Genomic DNA, 23,340 nt, shown 5'->3' on the forward strand with positions numbered 1-23,340 from the left:
CGACGCCATAAAGAACCCCCGCCCAACCCCGTGCGCGTGCCAAGCCTTGCATAGCGAGCCCCCGCAGCAACCGTGATAATTGAAGACAGCTCAAATTCGACCATGACAACAGCGTCTTACGGCCATGGCTGCATACTTTAACAGATTTATGTACAGCTTTGTACAGCAATCAGGGCAGGGCCATGAGCAGCAGCAGGGAGCCCTGGCGTTGGGCGGGCCGTGGCTGTACCGGCACTCCGAGGGCCAGGAAGAATACTGACAGGGGCCAAAATCCCCTCAACCCCACGGCACCCAGCCGCCGCAATAACAAGTTCAGCGTTGCGGGGCCCCGGACAGCACCACAGGGGCCCACGCGAGGAAGGGGGTGCGGAGTCCGAAACACGCGAAACTGGCACACACGCAGGGGTCCAATCTGAACCGAGGCTTTCGTCCAAGCGTCCCCCGCCCATTCTTCCCTTGTCTGCTGCTACTACACCCTTCACCGTCTGATCACGTCCGCAGCGAAGCCTGCATACCGCAGCACTTCTTCTCTTGCCATGCACTGCGCCCCTAAACGAGCTTGTGTGCCAGTTTGCCTCCCCTCGTGCTGAAATGTGCATCCGAAACAGATCCAAAGCTCCGGAACAGCCACAATGGCTTACACATGCATGCACAGTGTGCATATTGACTGCCGACCGGGGCAGCTTCAAAAGGCTGCTTACTTTCCCGAGACTGTCTGAGCCCTATGTATCTTCCTCTCACCGTATCTGCCTTCTATATCGCTTTTCCGACGCATCCATGCGCTCCCTGCTCCACACTCAATCTCCGCCGCGTCGTGCTCGCCGCTCACATCAATCACTCATGTCTGGGGCGCAACATGCATGCTAACCCCATCGAAGGTCATCTTCTCTGGTCAATCACTGTTCTTTGGTCAACAGGTCACATGTCATGATTTGGTCATACCCTACGAGCGCGTCATTGCAGCGTCCCATGGAAGCCAAGAATGCGGGGGCATTTTTAGTTTCCTGTCACGTCTGGCCCACCTGCTCCACAACGACGAACACACACCGCAACATCAGTTAGCACGCCACTGGTCAAACGAGTTAAAAACGTTGATGCGCACGAGCGCGTCAGTCGAGCTGCTTACTGGTCAGCAGCCTCCGACGGCCGCCGCACGCCATCCCAGGTGGCGTTCCACTGCTTGTCGTAGAAGGTGGCCTCGTCAATCAGGCCCTTGTACTTGTCAAGGTCCGTGGTGGTGCGCACCAACAGGATGGCGAACACGCACACGTGCAGGGCCAGCTTGCCCAGGAACGACTCCTGCTGCTCGATCAGGCCAGCGCCCGACAGCGAGTCCACGAACAGGGCCAGCACGTAGCCCATCATAGCAGCGCGGCCGTTCAGCTTCTCAGCCTGTGTAGGCGGGAGAGCAGGCAATGGCGGTTTGCATGAGTTCCATGCGTCGAAGGTTGCATGCTCAGGTCACATGCGAGTGCACGCCAAAACGACTTTCCTGAGGAAAAGCAGTGCCACATTGTTCTGCAGGCAACCGCACGCCAGTCGAACCCTAAAAGTCCCTCGGTCTAGCAGTGCCCAACTGTCCTTTCTTACCTCAGGCAGGTGGAAGCGCTTGACCCAGGCCCACCAGGGGATCTCGCTGGTGTCGAAGTTGACGGGCTCCTCGTTGATGGACGGGATGGGGTTGTCCTCCAGTAGCTTGCGGCGGGCCACCTCGGCGTCAATCACCTGAAACAAGGAAGCGTAGGGTTGTTGGAGGAAGACCGGCACCTTGCGCAACCTGGATGGAATGGGGGTGCAATTTTGACGCAACGCCCTGGTCGTGCCACAGCACATTTCAGGCATGGTCTGTCAACTGGAAGGCTGCGCAATAGATCAGCCACCGACTGTGAGGCGCCCGCAGCAGTTCTTATTGGCATCGCTGAACCGCAGCAGGGAAAAACGCCCGTCACATGATCCTCCAAGAGGCGATAGGGCGAAGGGAGCGAGCGTTGGGGTCGAGCACGGGGGCGACTCGACAAGCGTGACAGGGGTCACCGCGGGACCGCCAGGCTGCTATGCACGCGCTAATAAATGTCGAGTCACATGGCTGTTGCAGATTTGCGAGGGAGTGCTACCCAAATCAGGGAGTCGCTTTCAGGTTGGCATGCCGCACCCTCAACGCTGCTCGCTGCTGCCGCTTAGATCTTCAGATCTTCTTACCAGGTCCCAATCAACCTCGCCAGTCTTGGCGCTCTTGAACTGGCTCAGGTCCCAGCGGCCATCGATCCAGCGGTCGTCGCGGAAGCGGCCGTCGACAATCTGGAGGATCGTCACAGGCTTCGCAGTGACGCCAGTCGCCATGGCGCGGGCCTTGTCGCCAGCATCCTGGGCAGCAGAATTCCAGGCGACAGGGTCAGACGGGCTCAAGTCTCTTCGCCAGTGAATGCAACATTCACCCTGCAAGCGGGTCCCCAAACCAGCCTATAGCTCCCACCCATATCCGCGGGAAGCTTCCTTGGAACCAACAACAAAGAAATTCATTTTGGGACTCGCCTTGCCGGCAGCAGCGTCGCCGGACAGAGTGCCACCGCGCTCCAGAGGGCCCAGCTTGCGCTCCTGTGAACGAGCACCGCGGCAATTTAGCCCAAACACTTCAATTACAAAAAGATCTACGGAAGGCGCGTGAGAATCTGAGCTTGCCTTCTTCTCGACGACGGGCGCCTCAGCGGTCGCGCGGACCACCACCGACGACCTGGCCAGCAACAGAGAACGCAAAGGCGTGGATCAGAGGATGCCATCGCCGCACCCTTATGGTAACAGTCTTGTAGCAGTGAGACAATCCTTACCGGCTGGAGCCGGTGGGGCGCGAAGCCCGGATGGCAGAGCGAGAGGAGGACGCGAGCATCTGCATTTTGATTGTACTGGGGTCGACTACACAGGTCCACAAAGCTTACAGTTAGCGGCGAGAGCATGTAAGAGGGCGCAGAGGGGCCCCGATGCAGATTGCTGTGATGCAGTACGACAAGGCCCGGGTCTCCTTTGGAAAGCGCTTCTACAGCGTTCACGGTCTTTACACACTTACATAACCGTTTGACTTTGAAGCGACCGTGCTTCGGTCTCCAACCCAACCGTTTAGGGCTCCTCGCGCATGCAGTGCGTTTGGACGCGATTTCATGAGTTTAAATGCACCACTGATACGCTCCTACCGATTGGCATTCTTGTCCTTGCTGCACTGCAAGCTGCTCCTGAACTAGTGCTGCCTGCTGTCTGAAGCAGCTCGGCGCTGGCCGGACGCCCTCACTGGCCAGTGCTTCCCACCCCAGCAATACCCACCGGTGGTAGTCACCCAGGCCAGTGTGTTGAGCCATACGCACCCGTTTTGCTGGGGTAAGCGCACGGGTGGGCGCGACCGCGCGAGTGAGCACAAGCGGCAGCAGCAGCCTTGACAGGGGCTCGCTTTCGGTAGGCCCGCCTGACGTACGTGCATAGGAGGGCATATCGCCAAACGTGGTGGCACGGGGCCGTGTGTTCTTCGGTCACAGCCGCAAAGACTCTCGCTACAAACGCACGTCAAGGGTAGGTGTGGGCTGGAGGCCGACGAGGAGACGCGCGTGCACATATCGATCACGGAGTACGGTCGTGGGGCAGGCGCGTGTCGTTACAACAGTGTGGCATCATGTTATGACACTGAACGATGAGGTTACATTCAGTCTTGCATTCAGTTGCGGTATAATCAGCACAGCGCAGTAGACGAAACCACGCAGCAGCAGCCGCAGGGCGAAACCGGCATCCAGTGCACCGGCGGTGGCCATGCACCAAATTGTGCAGCACACGCTGCATGTCAGTGCACACACGCTTCTGTTGCTGTTTGTTGCTGTTGCCTGGGCGCTGTGGCAGTCGGCGGCTGCTGTGGCCGGTACGCATCCGCACGATCGAGGCTGGCACCGCCGCAGTTCACAGCCTGCGAGGCAAAGACGCCGGTGGGCCTTCCTGCGGGGCGATACAAACGCATTGTCATGTAGTGTACACAGCCATGTCCCTAGGCGCGAGGATTACGAAAACCAAACGCCGAGTGCACTCGACTGCGTGTGCTGGGGAATCCCGTACTGGGCTGGTGGCGTGCCTAAGAGCCTAAGCACTGCAACGCAGCGACCACCTGTAGATCTAACGAACGGACAAGCTGTACAGTCTACTGTGCGAGTGCAACCCAGGAGTATGGTACATGTGCGTTGGACCTCCAGTGATACCGTATGCCCTTGAGGACATGTACTGAATCAAGGGTTGTCCTAATGGGTGCATGTAGTGTCTTGTGAGTTGTGGCCGTGACGCGTCCAGGTTATGCATCCGCGCATGGATTTTGTGTGTTACAGAAGGATGCTGCTGAGGACACCATCCGTATGCTAAATGGTGTTTCTTAACACCATCAGTCATGGCCGTCTCTGCATCCTGAGCATAGGGTTTAGCCAAATACTACCAGGGCACGTCATGCAGGACGCCAGAACCCCCGTCAGTTGCACACTCCCAGTCACCAGTTCTGCACGCCCCAAACCACGCGCTCTGTCACGACAGCTCGGACGCCAATCCGCAATAAGACACCGGCCGGCCTGAATCTGCGTGCCGGCCCCCTTCCTACCTGGTTTGCGGCGGTGACACCACGGGCCCTGCAACCAGTTCAAGAATGCCGCTGAATTTGACCCAACGTCACTGATCCCTGACTGAACCCTGTCTCAACTGATACCTGACTTTGACCCAGCCTGACACAACCTGCCCAAACCTCAAAATGCAACTCACCAGATAGTCCCGTTATGGACGGGCGTTACGGAACTAATGCGTACGTAGACCAGAGTGGAAGGCGGAGTGGGCTTGCAGGCGGCACGGGAGCAGGCAGTCAGTAGCGCAAGTTGCGAATTCACATGTTACCTCGAAACCGACGGTAAACACCGTGGACGGCCGGGCCCATGGCCGGCTGACGGAAGGAGGCTGCTGTATTGGGATCAGGGGAGATCTCCCCTGATTGGGATGGCTGGGCTGGGTGACGGCTGGCGGGCTGGCGAGGGGACTACCAGAAAGGATGCGCCCGAAACCAACCTGGAGAATACCAGCGCCACCGGTGCCCGGCACGACACGTATGGGAGGGAGGGAGGGACAGGAGGCGGGATGCACTGCAGCGTAGAAGCTATGGCGCTAGGCGCGAGGCAAGCAACGCCGACCCCAAAACAACCGCGAGGACATGGTGCGCTAGCCGGGCTGCGGGCTGTGGCTGCGGGCTGCGTGGGGTGGCGGAACGAAGAACACTAGGTAACGAGAAGTGATGAATGCGGTTAAATGAGCAAGTGCGCCGGGTGGCCGAGGAAGCCACATGCGGTCGGCATGGGCGGGTGCGGTGCATGCCGTGCGACACGAGGAAGCCACAAGCAGCAGACACAACCGAAGCCTCCAAAGCGAGGCAAGGGACGCAAACAAACGCAAACAACGAGGCAAGGGACGCAAACAGCAAGCAGGTGACGGGTGCGGACCGCATTGCGGTTCCCCACACCCGTCATGAAGCCGGCAGCCGCACGGGGCTGCGGCCGCCGGCCGGGTGGGGGCATGCGCATTAGTGGAGTGCATGCGCGGGCCAGGGGCACTGCAAGCAAGGCACACGCTACTTGACACACGGAAGCCCCTGGATCGGCCGGTATCGCCGGTAGTCCCACAGCCATTGCAGACGTGTCCCGCCCGGTAGAAACCGAGGCCCGGGCCGGGGGGCCCTTATAACGCCTGCAACACTTACATACGCAGCTAGTTTGGTCCCCGAATGGAGGTGCTTTGCTTCTGTGCTCCCAAATGGGATCTAGTAACGCGGCTAACCTGGCTGGGTCCATAGTCTGCATAACGGCCTTCATCCCTCCTGTAAAATCGATCTCGCTACCCGAACGCAACTGGTCGTAGGCCGTACATGTGGACTCGCATTTGCGCTGCTGTTGCAGACTTTGACCACTAGCTCTTGCAGATCCCGCAGTGCCGTGTTGCGCTGCCGTCTACCTGCTGTTGTAGCACACCTGCGAGGTGGGTTGCAATGTGGTGACGTCAAGGATGTTTGGGAACCTGATGCTCCTAAATCGCGCCAAGCGTCCCATCGCGTCAAGTGCTGCTCCGTACTCGGCTGGTCAGGCCTTCCTCGTCGATGATGAGCACGTCGCGGGAAGCCATCACTCACCTACACTCACAACAACCAGAACCACATGGCGACCGCGTTTATTCCGTCCGCCCACTGCCAGCCATACAGCTATTCTCCGTCGAGGGCGACCGCACGGACAGCAGCCTACAAGGACAGGAATGCACGTCGTGCTCACCACCTTGTAACCACACACAACAGCAGCCTGACCGGCAGAACCGCTGAAAGCGAGTAGGATGCCGCGGATGCCTGGCTGCATTCCAGGTGGGTCTCTTGGGGTTCGCGTGCTCACAACGCATCGCAGCCTTCGCTTGGTAGTCTGCGGCCAGTCCAGCCTCTGACAGCCGTATACACCAGCTGAGAGTCACACGCTTTAGGACGCCGGAGTGGCGCAGCTTGGCGCGCGGTTATCTCGTCAAAGGTAACGTAGCAGTTGCGGTCGCTGCCCCAGGCTGCCCATGCTCACGCGTTTCGATTTGCTTGTGCAAGCTTACTGGCCTCAGCTCTACAACGCCATGTTCGCCTGTGTTGCGTTTTTTTCAAGCACGTGTCGGTGGGTACGGCTGTTCCCCAGCCCCATCCGATTTCCACCCCACACATACACACCAAATCGCTCGACTGTCGAGCCCTTGGGCAAGGCAAGCAATATGAGCTTTCGAGGGGCTTGTGAGTCGATCAAACCCTACCGCTACGCAGTACTCCGGCTTGCCCCTCCCCACTCAGGCGCCCCGCCCGCGGTGTAAGATGGGGGGGGGGCAGTTACCAGCCCAAGCCAATGGAGGGGAATGGAGGGGTGGTGCAAGGGGGTATGTACAGCGATTTCCTAAGAAGATCAACGCATTGGCACATCCATGATCTCGCATTCAATAGTCATGGTCGCTAATCTGATCAGCACGGGGCGCCTATCGGGGGGGGGGGCGGCGGGACACGGGCGGAAGGGGGACGAGAGTGGCGAGGGGATCGGGGCACAGCCGTGGGCCTCGCGGGAGTATGTGACTGTGCGGGCTACGAGCATAATACCAGCCATTATCGCGCATGAAGAATGAAAAGCGCTTGTCAGATCAGTGGGGCGCTGTATTTCGCGCGAGGATTTAAGGGGGGAAGGGGGGAAGGGGCAAGCCAACCCGCGCAGACGCCCGAATGCATTGAAGTAGTCGGGGAGCCATACTTGGCAGGCGCGCCACCACACTATCGACGTTCAACACACGACCGCATCATTATTTGCCAGTTTACAAGTAGTGGCAGAGGTGCCAGGCGTGGGTACCAGGGGTGCCCCTGGTTTGGAGCCTACACACTACGCACGGTCAGACTCCCTTGAAATCCCCTTGCCTCTTCCGTTGCACAATTTGCACGCTAGTAACATGGTTGGCGGCACGAGTTAAACCCACCCAAGTTTATACATCATTGTAAGTAGATCATGCTATGCAGCTCATGTCAGCCTATTAAGGTCCGGGCGGGCGGGACCAGGGGTGGAGCGGGCGCCGTGGGGGGGAAGGGCCACGCCGGCGGGAAACGGCGTGCGGGTTTGCACGCGATGAACCACTCTGCCGGAAATAGCTCCCAGAACCTGTCATACATTCTTACGTTGTAGGTGCTGATATACTGCATAGCCCTGCACTCACACTCGGCACACTACGGCCGAGCTGGGGTATTTCCGCGAGTGGGATCTCTAGGCGCGACTCCTTTTGTGACGAACCTGTCATTCTAAAAGCACCACACGGACTCGTAGCGCTCTGCAGTAATGCCCCCTCGGTAAGCCAGGGCTCCGCGGCGACAGATTCAGTGTTAGCCCGGGCTTCATGGACCGAGTTTTAGCGCGGCCTGCCAGCAATGGAGAGTAATGAATTGCTAATAGGAGTCACACGTGCTTACTGCGCTTGCGGAGGCCCGGGCCTAGCGCGTTCTTCGGCGGCTTCTAGGGAAAGAATGGGCGAGCAAGGCAGAGCACTCTTCCCAGGTATATAAATATTTCAGCATCTTGCGTGCACTCGCATGCATGCGTGACAGGGCTCAGGACATGGAGGAGGATGAGGAGGTCAAGTTTGAGACCTCAAAGGGCGTCAAGGTGTACAACACCTTTGACGCCATGGGTCTGAAGGAGGAGCTGCTTCGCGGACTGTATGCGTATGGGTTTGAGAAGCCATCCGCCATCCAACAGCGTGCAGTGCTGCCCATCGTGCAAGGTCGCGACGTCATTGCGCAGGCGCAGTCGGGCACGGGTAAATCATCCATGATTTCCGTGTCGACGTGCCAGCTGGTGGACGTGCAGCAGCGCGAGTGAGTGGTTACTATGGGGGGCCCTGCGCGCGGGCGTTGGACGTGTCGGGTTTGGGCGGGTGACGCGCGCAGCTAAACATTGCGGCGTAATGCGTTATTAGCGGTGCATTGAGTGTTGGAAATGACTGCAAGTGCGTACCAGGATTCCTCGTGAACGGTTCTCTTTGTGCGGTCATGCAGGTGCCAGGTCCTAATTCTGTCACCCACTCGTGAGCTGGCGCAGCAGACTGAGAAGGTTATCCTGGCCGTGGGTGACTTCATGAACATTCAGGCGCATGCTTGCGTCGGTGGCAAGAGCCTGGGTAGGTGGATGAGAGATACTCCACGCAAAGGTCTTGGTACAGCAAGTGTGGCCAGCAACCTTGCTCCAGAGCTGTGCACATTCCCCACCATGTCCTCACCACGTCACTCAAACACTCCGTGGCCATGTAGGTGAGGACATCCGCAAGCTGGAGAACGGCGTTCACGTGGTGTCGGGCACGCCCGGCCGTGTGTTCGATATGATCCAGCGCCGAAACCTGCGCACGCGCCACATCAAGACGCTGATCCTGGATGAGGCGGATGAGATGCTGGCCAAGAACTTCAAGGACCAGATCTACGACATCTACCGGTGAGTACGTGCGTACGCGTGTTCTAAAGGGCTGTGTGTGTGCCTGCTTGCCGGCCTGCACATGTCACCCTTTGCCAGGGCCTGCGCCAGTCCTCAGCGGCACAGGCAGCGGGCTAGGAAGGCGCTGCAGTGCGAATTAGGAATGGAAGCCGCGCAATGGTGTTGCTGTCTCAACCTGCATTGAGCAGCTTAATAGGATAACGGCGTGTTATGCTCTTGGCACTGTGAACCCCTCAGGTACCTGCCGCCCGAGACCCAGGTGGTACTGGTGAGCGCCACGCTGCCGGCGGAGGTGCTGGAGATGACCAACAAGTTCATGACGGACCCCATCCGCGTGCTCGTCAAGCGTGATGAGCTGACGCTCGAGGTAAGTTCTAGGGGCGATGCGTACGGTATTGGCGATGTTTACAAAGTTACGGGCCCTGCGCACGCGATCGTTTACGCTGCCACGCTGCCAGTAACAGCTGGCACCAGCCACGTGCTAACCCCAAGTCACTGCTACGGCACTCACAGGGAATCAAGCAATTCTTCGTGGCAGTGGAGCGGGAGGAGTGGAAGTTTGACACCCTGTGCGACCTGTACGACACGCTGACCATCACCCAGGTAGGGCGGCTGGAGCTAGAGCTGGCTGCAAGGCACCGTACTCGCATGATGCTAGAGACACAGTGTGACTGCATATGGGAGAAGCGATGTGCCTGAGCTGCCAGGTTCCTTGGCTTGTTTCCCGACACTCCCGATCCGCCGCCCCCAGGCTGTCATCTTCTGCAACACCAAGCGGAAGGTGGACTGGCTGACGGAGAAGATGCGGCAAAACAACTTCACGGTGGCGTCCATGCACGGAGACATGGTGCAGAAGGAGCGCGAAGCCATCATGGGGGAGTTCCGCTCCGGCGCCGCGCGTGTGCTCATCACGACCGACGTGTGGGCTCGCGGTCTGGACGTGCAGCAGGTGTCGCTGGTCATCAACTACGACCTGCCCAACAACCGTGAGCTGTACATCCACCGCATTGGCCGCTCCGGACGCTTCGGCCGCAAGGGTGTGGCCATCAACTTCGTGCGCAACGACGACATCCGCATCCTGCGCGACATTGAGCAGTATTACTCCACACAGATTGATGAGATGCCAATGAACGTGGCCGAGCTCATCTGAGGCGGTTTTTGACCTTTTGACTTACCTACACCTTTTCGTGCTCGTTTTTTTGCTGAGGAGTGCTCAGAGTGCTCAGGGCTGTGCGGTGGCAGCCAGATGCAAGTTCTGCAACGGTGGGGTAGCGAGGAGAGTGGCTTACAGGCAGCGCAGTTGTGATGCGTGGTCGGGCTTGGGCAGGGGTTCGATATACCACCGTACTTAAGGGCAAAGCGGCCGGCGGAAGGATACGACGGCAGGCGAGTAGCAGTTGGCGTCCCGGTTGTGTGTTTAAACATGTGGCGGCCTGTCGTTGAAGGCGTCGTTTGGACTGGCTTGGCAGACTCGAAAGTGAACAGGTATATGGCGATTACGGCCCTCGTGTATGCCTGTGGAAGAGTTTGATAGCCCGTGAGCGGTTACGCCCTGGTTCTGCCCTGCTCCCGTTCACGGTCTCATGGCCAGCATACCCACCCTCATCCGCCCCAGTTAAGTTGTCCTTTCCTACGTCAGGGGTTGCATCTTCGGTGAGCGGCAAGAAACCGCCCCCAATGTTGGCCCTCAGGCGAGAAAGATTGGGCGTTTCCCGGGGTGCATTCTCGCCGCGTGGGGCTGCATACGGCCCCGAAGATTGCATTGGTTACAAGAGGGACCTGCTGACGCAGTTCACGAGCCCTGACGTGGAGAACGAACACCCTGCTCTGGACCCCAGGGGCGTGCCGCCTGCAGCGCCGTCGGCCTACTCTAGCTCTAGTAAGCTTGCTCCCATAGGACGCTCCTCCCGCCATACCGAACATGTTACCCCGAAGCTCGCCAACTGCCCCTTTCGGGGCCCCCGCGGCCCCGCCCCTCCCCCCCCCCCACGCTAAAAACTAGGCACCCTGAATGCCGTGGGCGAGAACGTGGTTAGGGCCCTTCTCGCCAGCGGCGGCGGCCTACCCCTGGAGGATGCAAGCCCTGTCAGGGCAACCCCTGGCCCTGTGCTACGTTGCTTTGCGTGTGAGCACACAGCACGCCTTCCTTAGTTCCGCTCGAGGTTCCGCTCAGCCGGGAAAGCTGGTGGTCCGGTATGGATGCGGATTACAATTGAAGGGACAACCCGACAAGCGGGGGCACGCCGTACCCACGCCGCGAAGGGCCATCTGCGACCCAGAGAAACAACACCCGCCCCCTGGTTGGCTGCCGACCTTCATAGTGTTACGCACATGAGTCGAAGCCAAGCCGAAGCCCGCCAAAGCCCCACCGCCACGTAACACCCCTCATCTCGTTTAGGTCTTTTGGCGGCAGCACCAACGCACAACAAGGCGCGACAGGCCAGAGGTCTGCCGACATCCCCATCAAACGCAAGCACCACACATTTTCTCGACGGCGTCACAGACGCGCAATGTCTTGGCCCGGAGGCCCATGTCCTGAAACGTCGGTGCCGAGGCACCACAAAGGGAAACCGAGCCGGAAACTGACCAAACCACCAGTACACCACAACACCTCGCCACGGGCACACCGCCCTCCACCCGCCCCACCAGCGAACTAGACCGACCCGACAAACAGGCACGCGCGCGCCCGGAGGCGAACAGGCGCACCAGCCGCCCGGGCGCCCGGGCAACAGCCGCCCAGGCACTCACAACCCGACACCCGGGACTACCCGACCAGCGTCATCTGCTGCCTAACGGTCCCTGAACCGCCATGCTACGAACGGCACCCGCAACCTAACTATCTGCTGAGCCAGCAAGGCCGCCGGTGGAGACGACGGCGGGCCAGGCGGCACGAGGAGAGGCGCCGAGGAGCACCACGGAACATCGAAGCTTGCGCCGGGCCACGAGCGACCACCAGGGCCACCCGTAACCTGCACACACGAAACCAAAAAGCGACCACAGAGCAGAACGAGCGCGGCCGGCCACCCAGACGCGGCCAGCCGCCACAGAACGCGCAATGCCGAAAACAGGGCGCGACGCACCCACCCAAGGCCGAAGCCATCCAAACCAAGTCGGAACCAAGTCGTAAAGCCTCACAGAGCCCGCAAAAGGCTACAAAAAGTTAGTAACGAAAGCCAAAGCCGCCAACGAAAATGTTGTGCGCTCCCTCACGAGCCGAGGCTCGTAAGGCTAGGGGCTGAGCCCTAGAGGCTTGTAATTATGGGCTGTGAGGTCGGCCAGCAGACGAATTTGCTTTGCCCCTGCTGCAATTTGTCAATTGTGGTGGCGGAGCGTGGGTGCCAGGGTTGCACAGTACGCGACCCCTCTTCCAGGATACGCGTACTACTGCAGTATGCATTACGCCCTCCTCCGCGCTCCTCCTAGTATGATGCGCTGGAATACGTTAGGCCAAAATGCGGGAAAATACACTGAGCCCATACCATGTACGATGCAAGTTTAGATGCAAGTCTTGGCCATTTTCATTACGCTAAGCTGTGATCTTGGCTGTGATGCATGGGAGTGCCTTATAGCTGTCGTTACAACTTCTGGCTCACTTGTCGCAGCCTATGCATGCAAAGCACGGCATCCCACAGGCACGGCCCCGCCTCCCCCCCCGTCCCCTGCTGTATCCTCCGGTTTGGGCGGGTATCTACAAACCCCCCTGCACAACGTATTCTCCTATGTACTTCACTTTGAAGAGAAGCGTACTGGTACGTAGTGCGCTTACTACGAAGTGTGCAACCCTGCTTCCAGCCCCACGGCGGTGACGGGGCTCGGATTACCGAAATTGTGCATGCGCCTCACGAGAGAGCTTATGCAGCCAGACTGCTCAGCCCACAGGGCTGGGCATAAGGGGTACATGACTAGCCCTAAGCTGCCGAGCTCCTGCCGCTGACCTGCAAGTTGTACACGCTGTAATGTAGGTACAGTTGGTGAAGCAATTGCTGACAAAAGCGCTCGAGCTGACCCCCGCTGCGCCACCGCAGCAACAGCGTACAGTCCACGCACATGCTCCTTCATCGAATGCAGCTCAGTGCGTCGCGCATGCACGTCTATGCAGGGGCACATCACCAAAACATGGGAGCCCATACTATATCACAACTTCTGACGCTCACCGCCGGCCCCACATCCATACGGAGAAGTCATGCACACTTGTGAAATCCTTGCCCGCCAACCTTGCCTATCGTGATGATGGACGATCTCCCCAGATAATGAGTACACCGTAATTCCATCTCTGCGCAAAATGCATCCTGTTGCCCGGCATCCTTGGCCTACCCAATCGAGCCCCTACCCTCCCCATGCATTTTCTACCCTTCGCAGAGTATGCAGCGCCAGCAGCAGTTCGCCGTCGCATCCACACGCCATTAGCACGCGCTACGCTTGGCCCAGCCCGGGGCCAGTGCACTGGCATTGGCCTGCACTGGCTTGCCAGCTTCACATGTATGGGCGAATCCCAACCCGTCACCAACAACTATCGTGCGCAGCGCGATAGCGAACTGCGATAACTCCAATGCTGTGACCTTGACACCATCCGCTGCACACTCCACACTCCCAACCAACCGGGCACACAGCAGGCGTCAGTTGCTGGCGCCGTATGTTTTGAGAGACACACACACACACACACACACACACACACACACATACACACACACACACTTACATCACTCCTGCACACCGCTCCTGCTCACAGTTTCTCGTGGATGTCGGGGTACTGCCAGGGGGCGAAGCCCTTGCCGTTGATGTCGCCAGCCTTGGCCTCCTCGCTCTGGGGCAGCTGCAGGTAGTCGCCCGTGAACTCCCAGAACGGCACCTTCTCGATCTCCAACTCACCTAAGCACGGAGAGACAGAAAATACAAGGTGCAGGTTTGTGCACGGCAATCAACAAAGGCAACGTAGAAGATCAGGCATGCTGGACCCGTCAAGACAGCTGATGTGCACTACATACCGAACGCAAACACTCGCCACACGTGCACGTAACACTCACCGTCGTACAACTTGGGCTGCTCCACCTTGCGGAACCACCGCGGCACCCACGAGTCCGAACGTTTGTCACGCTCGCGGCGCTCCGCGCGCTGCATCTCCTCCAGCCGCACCTTCTCGCTGCCGGCCGCAGCCATCTGCCCGGCAGCCAGGTTGGCGCGGTCTGGGCGGCGCCTGTACGGAGACGCCGGAGCACCGAGGCGAAAAGGTCAAGCGCGTGCACGACGGTAAAACCCAAACTTGAGATAATACAATGACCTGCGGCGGCCCTCGTGTCCGCTCCCGAGTGTCTTGTTCCCCAAACAGCACACCCGACGCCGCGCACCTGCTGTCGCTAGGCAGGGGTGCGCGAATGCCCTCGCTGCTGTTGAGCTTGTGCGCAAAGGTGGTGAAAGAGTAGTAGTCGCCGACAGGCTTGGCGGCGCACGTCCACAGCCGCTTCACCGGCTCGTCCGGCAGCGGCACGCCCTCCGCGTCGCAGCGCACTGCGTCCGCGTACTGGCTCCACTTACCCGTCAGCTTGACCCGCTTCACGCCGTCTGCGAGGGTAGGTCGCAGCACAGGGTTGTTATGCGAGCACATGACGTCCAAGTACTGGCGTTCACTACGTCTGGGTTATACATACCCTCTATCCCGTACTACGCACGCGTGGCCCGGTCGCCGACACTGACCCTGTAACAGGTTCCTATAGGCTGCCAGAGCCCGGCATGACCTGCCACACCCCAAACACTGGTCGCTGTCGGCTCTGCCGGTGACTGGCTGACTCACCCTTATCGTACACATAGCCCTCGAACTCGTAGCGGCCGTACCCGAACCAGCCGCAGGGCTTGAAATCCAGGCGGCACTTGGCGCCGGTGGTGTGGCAGTTGATGGTCATGGGCCCGTAAGCGTCCACCCAGGTACGCCCGATCACGATGTTGTGCACCATGGCGTTAGGCGGCACCAGCGTGTACACCTCATTGGTGCGGACCAGCGTGATGCGGGTGCGGCCTGCTTAGCCAGACAGAGACACCGGCACATCGACGGGCTGGTTAGCGATGTGATCATCGCGCACATCTGCTTGCCATCTGCCGCTGGTTGCACGCCCACGGTCAACGCCGTGCCTCCCCAGGCCCCAGTCCTCACCGTAGGGGTACACCTCCAGGCTGTTGCCCAGGAAGCGGGTAGTGGGGGCGGACACCAGGTCGTAGCGGAAGTGGGAGTTCTGGGCGTGTGCGGCGCAGATGGGCGGGTGGTGGCTGACCTGCTCCGCCAGGTAGCGCACGCCGCTGCCCACCTCCAGCTCAAACGTCTCGCCCAGGATGGGGTTGAACGGCTTCCAGGCGCGCTCAGCGGCGCCAAAAGGCGACACGCAGTACGCAGCCACAAGCGCAAACCTAGGCATCGAAGGAGCAGGCGTTAGTGCAGCTAAATGGTGAAGGGTCTGCAGCAGGTCCAACGCCGTGACCAGTACCTTCACAAACCGGCTGTACCCAGACCCGGCTGTACCCAGACCAAAGCCCAGTATGCAGCCAGGCCAAGGACCCACGCCGAGCCCATCAAGCACCAATCTAAACCCCAAGCTGAGCAGTGCCATGCAGCACGCACCGGTCAAACTCGTCCTCGGTGGTGTCAGCGGCGTCCAGCAGCTCCGTGTATTCCATAATCTCCGCAGCCTTCTGCAGGATAGTGAACGGCTCCATAATCCACACCGGCACGCTCAGCAGACTGGTCACATCCGCGCCGATGTACTGCTGGAATTGCTTGGTGCCCCAAGCTTGCTTGCGCTCCTGTTGTCACAGGGGTGCACCAGGGCCGGGGCGAGGGGCGAGCAGGGTTTGGGCCTACTTGTGTCTGACCACCGCATATGACGCGCACATCAAGCGACTGAGTGTGTGTTATTAACACTTGAAGCTTGGAGCTTGACACTCTATGCAGCCAACGCGCCAGGCGGGTCGAGGTCACAGATGTGAAGCTGCTGTGGGCTTCACTGTGAGGCTTTGGTAGACAATGTACGCTCCCATACATTAAGCATATGTCCTAGGCTTGCAACCCACCTGCTCCAGAAGGCCAGTCGCGGTGGCATCCTGCCCCTTCTTGGCCTTCTCAGCCTCAGGGTCAACCACCTCCAGGTCCTCCCAACCCATAAAGCTGCAGATGCGTGGAAGAGATCCGAGCCAGTGTCAGCGGGAGTTGAGTCAGATGGCGCGGCATGGAGGCTGGGGCGCGGGAACTCGGCAGACACTAGCCAGGCCCGTTGTTGGGCAGCCCCAGCTTACCTATTAAGAGTCTGCTGCGCATATGTCACCATGCTGCCGCCCCAGTTGTACCAGCTCTGCAATAGGGTTGGCTGCGACGCATCTCCACCGCCAGCGGCGCCGGCGTCCGCCATATTAGCGCCGACCGATTAAACGTATCGATGCTAAGGCTACGCGACAGGTGCTAAAGCAGACTGAACAGGAGCAGCTATCCGTGGGGCTTCGCGCCCAGTTGCCGTTGGGCCGCGTGCGCCTATTCCTGGATATATTATGCTAACTGCCGTTATGATACAAGGAGCTGTGAGAGTATGGACATACGTTCTACGTCCAAGGCAATTTAAATTTGGACCGCACGCCATGCAACGCCTTCCCCCGGCCCCGCCCGGCATGCCCGCAGCGCGTTCGCCACCTTTGGTAGCTGTCAGCATCCTCCGCCAGATGCGGATGATTTCACGATACCAAATATGAATTCTACATGTATGCACTTGCCATACTCTATGAGGAGCGGGCTGCATGCGAAGTCAGCAACGCGCGCCTCGAGTGTTCAGCTCAGCCGACCTGGATGACCTCCTGTAGCAGGGAGGCCGGTAGAAGGACTTAATGGCTAGCCAGGGGCTGCTTGCGGGCTTATCGTGGAGTTGTGTAGCCTGTATAGGTATTTCCGGCGTTCCTGCTACACCTTCTGCTCAGTGACCTCACCAGCACACCAGCGGCCCACGCCCGCCACGGCGCTGCCACAGCCCACCCCGCTGGTTGGCTTGCCCCTTCCCCCGAAGGGGGAGGGGCAATAGCCATTGCGGTCGCATCGAGTTCCCGCAGCGGGGCCCTCCCGGTTATTCCAGTTTTGACTTGAGTTATAACCTTGAAACCCGAGCGCAGCGAAATTTGTCGTGCAAATAATGCGCCTTTCTATGTATGTATTGCAAAGCGTAACATTATGAAAACGCAAGCCCTATGCCAGAGCGGGGTAAACGCACAAGCGCAGCGTTTGCATTAGAGCTCCAGCGCAACATACAATATATCACAAATTGTATCGATAATCAAGGCTCCCGGCACGGAAGGACGCAAGACGGAGGAATCGACGCGTTGGAGGATCCGGAAATTGCGCGCGAAAGCGCGAGGCGCAAAAGGTTGGCGCTATCTGTTTTAATTTCCCCGTAATGACGAATGCCGCGTTCTGTATTCTGCTCGCACATCACCCGGCACATCGGCGTTACTCTCGCCCGCTTCTCGCTGGCTTCCGCGCCCTGAGTCCGTGCCCCCGCTGAGTCCGAGCCCCCATCCCCGCTCACTTACCCAACCCCAGCCCGCGGCGCCCTGAGCTACCGAAGGCAATATTATGACCGGTAGTATGGCTGCTCGCAGCCCCCAGCAGACCTATATGATACTTCCACCATCCGCCAGTCCATCCCACCCCACCCCATCCCCACACCGCATTCCGGGGCGCACGGCATGGAGCGCCCTGAGGGGGGAGGGGCAAGCCGGAGTACTGCGTAGCGGTAGGTGTTTCTCCAGCATAACGTATACGCCAACGCCGTTTGCTGAGTCCGTGGTTCACTGAGTCCCTGCTGGCGTTGGTCTTGTTCCCGCCCGCAAGCTGCCATACACCACCCGACGGCACAAGGCACGAGGCACAGTCTCTTCTTCCATTTTATACAAAGCACAGGACTCCAGGTGCCCTCCTCATCGTCCACATTCTTCTCCTGAGCACGGCTCCGCCTCCGCCTCCGCCTGGCCTGGCCTGGCCTGGCATAGACGCGCCTTGGACTTTGCCTGATTGGCTGCATTTTGCATGCTGTGTGCCAGTGTGTCGGCTGGTCGGCGCGGTCACGGAAGTCAAGCATTGCCGTGCTGTTCCGGCCCTTGCCCTCGCGGGCAGCGATGCCCTGAGTGGTGCATTCTCCTCTGGGCGCGCTTTCGTGGCCAGCCGCACACTCGTTGCCAACACAGTCCGGGGCACGGGAGGCCATCGTTTGTCCGCCCCTAGTCCTGCAGGGCCTCTGTGAGTAGCTCCGCCTCTGCCGACGTGAACAAGTCCGCCGCTCGCGCCACCACGGGGCCGCTGTCAGCGACCTCAACCTCCTCCATCCCGCCGTCATGCGCCAGACCACCTGCCAGGGACACTGCCTCAGCCATGACATGGGCTGACGTGCTGGGCGTCCGCACCAGCCCTGGCTCCTGTGCCACCGCGTGAGAGCCGGAGTCCAACCCGAGAGTGCTGCCGTCGTTGCTGCCCACACTGCCCAGCCGCCGCCCACTGCTGGTGCGGCTGACCAGGCTCAGGGGCGAGCGGCCCAGGTTTGTGCTGCCCGGCCGCTGACCTGCCGGCGGTAGGCCCGGCGGCCTGCCCCCGCTGATGCTGCCCGCACCCACGGTCTCCCGCACGCCATTGCTGCCGCCGCCGACACCAGCACCACTGCTGTTACTTGCGTTCCCCGCACTGTGCTGGCGAGACGGGGGCTGTGGGCCAGAACTGCTCCCAGGACGCGCCACCTGACTGCTGCTGGATGGCGGCGGCACGAGGGCCGTGTAAGTGGACGCACTACCCTGTCCATCGCCGTTGGGCCCATGCCGTGACCCCGGCCGGCTGTTGGGAAGGGACGTGGGCGGGCTGAGCATCGTGTTGGAATGCCGCCGCTGTGCGTGCCCCGCCCCGTGAGGCGGGCGGTGCGGGCTGGTGCCGGTGCTAGGGGGCCGGCTGCCCTCGTCCGACAAGATCTCGTGCGCCTGCGCCAGGAGCTGCTGCGTAAGGCGTTCGGCGGCGCTGTAGGCTTCGTTCAATTCCCGCAATGTGCGCATGTCATCATTGGACAGCAGCGCCTGTGTGCTGGTGCTGCGGCGGCTGGCTACGCTCACGGAGGAGGCCATCGTGCTGTTGAGGCTGCCGCCGCCGCCGCCGCCGAATGCCGGCAGCTCGCCGCTCTCGCTCAGGCTGCGGTGGGCCACAGCCGTGGAGCCCGAGTAGGGGTACGGCATCTGGCGGCGGCTGGGGCCGCTGGCGCCAGGGGCCGGCGGCCGGTCCGAGCCGCCGCGGCCGGGCGGGCGCATACGCGGCACCGAATATGACCCCGATCCTCGGGTGGGCGGCGGGTATACGTCCGTATCGCCCAGCCCTGCACGTGGGTCCCCGGCGCGGGTGGGCGGTGGCGCCGTGGCGCCCTCCTCGTGGATAGTCTGCAGAGTCAGCAAGCCCCCCGACCGAGGCGGAGACATGCGTGTGGCGGGCACGGAGGAAGCACCCCCGCCCGGAGAGCCCCCGCTGCCGCCAGCGTGGGCATGATGGAGGTGGTGTGGGTGATAGGCTTGCCCGCTCCCGCCGCTGGCCTGCAGCGGTGTACCGTTGGGCGATGTGGGCTCTGATAGGGAGGGGTTGGAGCCGACCTCGGTGGCGTCGCTGCATGTGGACATGCGCATGATGGCCGAGCGCCGGCTGTTGCCAGAGGCAGGCACTGGCGCGGTACGGAAGGGGCTGGTGCCGGCACCACTCGACCAGACCTGAGGAGAGGAGCTGTCACCGCCGGCTGCAACCGCACCTTGGACCGCCCCTACGCTGCCAGCTCCAGCCTGAGCAGCGGCTAACCCTGCACCGTTCATGCCGGGCGACAAGCCGCCACCAATGGCCGGGGAGCCGAAAGCGGACGGCAGCCCAACCGCCGCCCCCAAGCCTTGCTGCCGCGCCGCTGCCTGCTGATCCAGCACCTCGTACGGCAGCGCAGCCGCTGCAGCCGCCGCCTCCGCCGCCTGCTCCGCAGTGGGACCATACACTTGCAGCAACGCCGACCCGGGCCGGCCCGCCCCCGTGCCCTTGTCCCGCGGCACTAGCATACTGGGTAGCCCATGACCGTGCGCAGCACCGCGGGCCGCGGCACCACCATGATTGGAACCATAGCGCGAGGGTGCCGCCGTGTGGGCCCGCGGCCGGGAGGCCTGGCTCAGACCCAGCGGGTCCACGAAGCCGCCGCCATTGCCCGCGTGCAGCCGCGCCGCCAGCGCCGCTGATGCAGACTTGCTGCGCATTACCGGGCCCTTGCCGACGCCCGAAGAGGACTGATGCTGCCGCGACGTCGGCCGCGCCTGTTGTGACTGAGCGGGTGGCGGTGGCGGCAGCATCGCTGCCAGGGCCGTGGCCGGCCGAGGGCGGCCGGTCCCCGCTAGCCCCGCCCCAAATCCTCCCGCCTGCGACACGGAGCCCTGCCCCGTGCGTGCCGCCACCAGGCGCCCGAGCGGTTGCGCGCCGCTAACCGACACTGCTTGCGTCAGGCCCACCCCCGACATGGCTGCCACCGCTGCTGCCGTGGTGCCCGGCCTGCCCGCCATGGTGCGCTGCAGCTCCTCCAGCGCCATGCCCGTCAGCTGGCCTGCCGCCTCCGCACACACCGGGGCAGTGCGGTACAGGAAGTTGGGCTGAGAGCGCACGCGCAGGTACCACTCGCGCGTGAGAGAGGGGTTGGCGCGGCGAATGGCCAGCGGGATGGTGTCCATGGCTCGGAGCCGGTCGCCTTCGTTGGGCAGCTGTGACGCCAGGCTGAACCAGTGCTGCAGCAGCTGCTTGTACGTCACGTCGCAGCGCACCGATCCGGAATACATCTCACCGGTCAGCACACACAGGAACCGTCCGCTGCTGCTGGCATCGTCCTCGTCCTCGCCCGCAGCCGCGCGGGCGGAGGCGAAGGCGGGTGAGGGCGCTGGCAGGTCCAGGCCCTCGCCCGGCTCTGCGCCCGGCATCCCACCGTCCAGCGCCCTCAGGTGCAGTGCGTGCTGCGGCTGGACGGCGTGGTAGAGCCCCGCGCCGCCCCCCGAGCCGTGCTGCCGCTGCGAGTTGCCTCGCGCAAGTCCTGCTAGCACCGCCTCCTCCCTGGGGCGCTGAGTGCGCAGCGTGCTGGCGTGAGTGAGCCAGATGCGGTTGGCCTCGTCCACCGCGAAGAACAGCACCATGCGCAGCACCCGCACCTCGCCCTTGCTCACGTCCGCCAGGTGTGCCGCAATGTTGTCGCACATGCGGCTCACGGTGCCCTGCAGCACACTGCCTGTGATGACGGTGTGATCCGACAGCCACACGGGGCTGTCGAAGCCTGCAAGCCGCTCCGACAGCGGCACTCGCGGGTCGTTGATTTTGGACTTGGCGGTGCGCCGCTCCACAACACATGCCTGCAAAGCCCACATCAACAGCGCAAGAGGAACTGTCAGTCAAGCACGCGGACGGCGACCTCTCACTGCGCAAGCACTTGCAAGAGATGTAAGGCACACGTGCGCCACGTGCTCTTCAGCACGGCTGCAGGGCTGTGCCTCCTTCCCTGTCAACACTCACGTTGGGCGACCACGTGGCCCTCAGCGAGAAGTAGTGCTGCCCCCGCGGCTGCACAAACTTCTGCAGCACGCCCTCGTGCAGCGCCGCCACGCCGTGCACCACCACCGCCCCGGGCGGCACCACCTCGCGAAGCGTCTCCTGGCTGAACCATTCCTTGGCCTCGTCCACCAGCTCCACCGTGATGCCCTGCAACAGACAGGACCGAGCCGGTCGGTGTGGCAAGCGCGTGATGAAACCCAAAGAGGTGTTGGCGAGCACAGGGTCCTCGTCAGCAAAACCTAGCACCCGGCCGACAACATGTCTTGTCAAATGCAAGAGCAGGCAGCTCAATTCCCATGCATTCATTCAGCTACGGTCCCCGCCCTTGTAGCGCCACCTACCCCCTTCTTTCGGCGGTTTGGCGACCCGGGCCTGGCGTGGTGGCTATTGCCGCTGCTGCTATTGGCGTTGTGCGGCAGCGTCATGGAGCCCTGGAAGCGAGCCACCACGCCGTGGTGAGGCCAGGGCCCCAGGCTGGCGCCGGTGCTGCTGCCGTCCATGGGCCGCCCATTGCCCGGCCCCGCGCCCCCCGCCGTCTGGCTCAGGACAGGCCGGTCCTTGCCAGACTTTTGACCGCCACTGCCCGCTGGCGCGGTGGAGTTGAGCCCACCCCATGCCCCGTTGCTGGCGTTGTTGTCGAGGCTGGCCTCGCCGCCATAGCCCTCCATGCTGGCTTTGGGCGGCGGCGCGAATGCGTCGTTAATGGCCGGGTTGCTGATAGTGGACTTGTGCTTACGCTTGATGCAGCGGTCTTTTCCGCTGGTGAAGTACCACACCACAGGGCGACCATTTGCGTAGATGATCTGTAAAGGGGGTGAAGGATTGCGATGCATAGGTCAGCGGTGCGATACCGTCCTGGGCTGGCCCAAGCCCATACTGGCCGTGCGCCCAACCCTTACCGTGTGCGGAATGTTGACTTCAGGGCAAGGCCTCCCCTTCCCATCCTTGAGCCAAAGGAAGTGGTAAAGCCCGACAACAATGCCGTCCTCCACATCTACCAGGAGCTCGTTCTGCAGGGGTCCGGACAACGTGCTCACTGTTTGTGCCTGCGACACGCCGCAAGTGTGAATACCCTTCGCCCGCAGCCTAAGTCTGGGACGCAGAACCCCACGGGACGTAACGACCGGCTCCTCGTGCAAGGTCATTAACGAAACCTTTCGCGAATGCGCAGGAAGCTGTGCCCGCAAGTGGATGGGCCGAGCGCGTGGCACCCGTCGGTCACCACTCCTGATGTCCTCACCGCGTTGGTACTTACCACAGGAATCTCCTCGTCCGCCATCTCCGCGTGCTCCCTCGACACACGTACTCAGAACGCGGCCTGAGCTAACTTGACAGGGCTGGCATCACGTTTTATAATGGCTTTCATCTCAGGGATGTACCCACGACGCAGGAATGCAGTCTAATATTACTGCCACCGAACCCGTTAGACGTCGGACTTTGCCTTGTTCTCGAGAGTGGAGTCGCTACGTCTAAAATGTGAATGTTATATACTGTAGACGTTTTTATAAGAATGGCTCCAATGTTGGTCACTGTGCGCTCGCGCCGATCCTCGAAGGGAGACAGTGGGCAACCCATGATTCAGCGAAACCGCTGCGCGCCAGAGCTGCTGTCTCAAGTGACAAGTGCCACGGCCTTGTTTTGCCTATCTCTTCAGTTATGCCTTCATGCGGCCATCATGGATTTTGCCCGTGCGTGTCACCCCGCCAGCACGCT

General features: G+C 61.2%; 4 protein-coding genes across 5 annotated transcripts; 1 reads left to right on the forward strand and 3 right to left on the reverse strand.

The window, feature by feature from the left end:
* Positions 1–83: 83 nt before the first annotated feature.
* Positions 84–2,911, reverse strand: CHLRE_03g199535v5 (uncharacterized protein). Its single transcript, XM_001699369.2, has 6 exons — positions 2,826–2,911; positions 2,680–2,731; positions 2,533–2,595; positions 2,200–2,364; positions 1,591–1,725; positions 84–1,392 (listed from the first exon to the last, which is right to left on the reverse strand). The coding sequence occupies exons 1-6, from the start codon at positions 2,882–2,884 to the stop codon at positions 1,123–1,125; spliced, it is 744 nt and encodes a 247-aa protein (XP_001699421.2). The 5' UTR covers positions 2,885–2,911; the 3' UTR covers positions 84–1,122.
* Positions 2,912–7,719: 4,808 nt separating this feature from the next.
* Positions 7,720–10,720, forward strand: CHLRE_03g199647v5 (uncharacterized protein). The gene is made up of 7 exons (XM_001699323.2): positions 7,720–7,888; positions 8,144–8,413; positions 8,594–8,715; positions 8,846–9,023; positions 9,261–9,390; positions 9,537–9,626; positions 9,775–10,720. Exons 1-7 carry the CDS (start codon positions 7,878–7,880, stop codon positions 10,171–10,173), a joined length of 1,200 nt encoding a protein of 399 aa, XP_001699375.2. The 5' UTR covers positions 7,720–7,877; the 3' UTR covers positions 10,174–10,720.
* Positions 10,721–11,217: 497 nt separating this feature from the next.
* On the reverse strand, positions 11,218–16,729 carry CHLRE_03g199759v5 (uncharacterized protein). Of its 2 annotated transcripts, none has more exons than XM_043061322.1 (8): positions 16,302–16,729; positions 16,080–16,173; positions 15,631–15,812; positions 15,169–15,419; positions 14,812–15,033; positions 14,369–14,582; positions 14,048–14,217; positions 11,218–13,892 (listed from the first exon to the last, which is right to left on the reverse strand). In XM_043061322.1, exons 1-8 carry the CDS (start codon positions 16,412–16,414, stop codon positions 13,747–13,749), a joined length of 1,392 nt encoding a protein of 463 aa, XP_042926614.1. In that variant the 5' UTR covers positions 16,415–16,729; the 3' UTR covers positions 11,218–13,746. The 2 variants fall into 2 exon arrangements, with proteins under 2 accessions (XP_042926614.1, XP_001699422.1); XM_001699370.3 differs by having other exon boundaries at positions 11,336–13,892.
* Positions 16,730–17,773: 1,044 nt separating this feature from the next.
* Positions 17,774–23,239, reverse strand: CHLRE_03g199871v5 (uncharacterized protein). The gene is made up of 5 exons (XM_043061324.1): positions 22,883–23,239; positions 22,527–22,637; positions 21,969–22,430; positions 21,589–21,774; positions 17,774–21,428 (listed from the first exon to the last, which is right to left on the reverse strand). Exons 1-5 carry the CDS (start codon positions 22,904–22,906, stop codon positions 18,264–18,266), a joined length of 3,948 nt encoding a protein of 1,315 aa, XP_042926615.1. The 5' UTR covers positions 22,907–23,239; the 3' UTR covers positions 17,774–18,263.
* Positions 23,240–23,340: the final 101 nt, after the last annotated feature.

This window comes from Chlamydomonas reinhardtii, chromosome 3 (assembly GCF_000002595.2).
Source record: "Chlamydomonas reinhardtii strain CC-503 cw92 mt+ chromosome 3, whole genome shotgun sequence".
Lineage (NCBI taxonomy): Eukaryota > Viridiplantae > Chlorophyta > Chlorophyceae > Chlamydomonadales > Chlamydomonadaceae > Chlamydomonas > Chlamydomonas reinhardtii.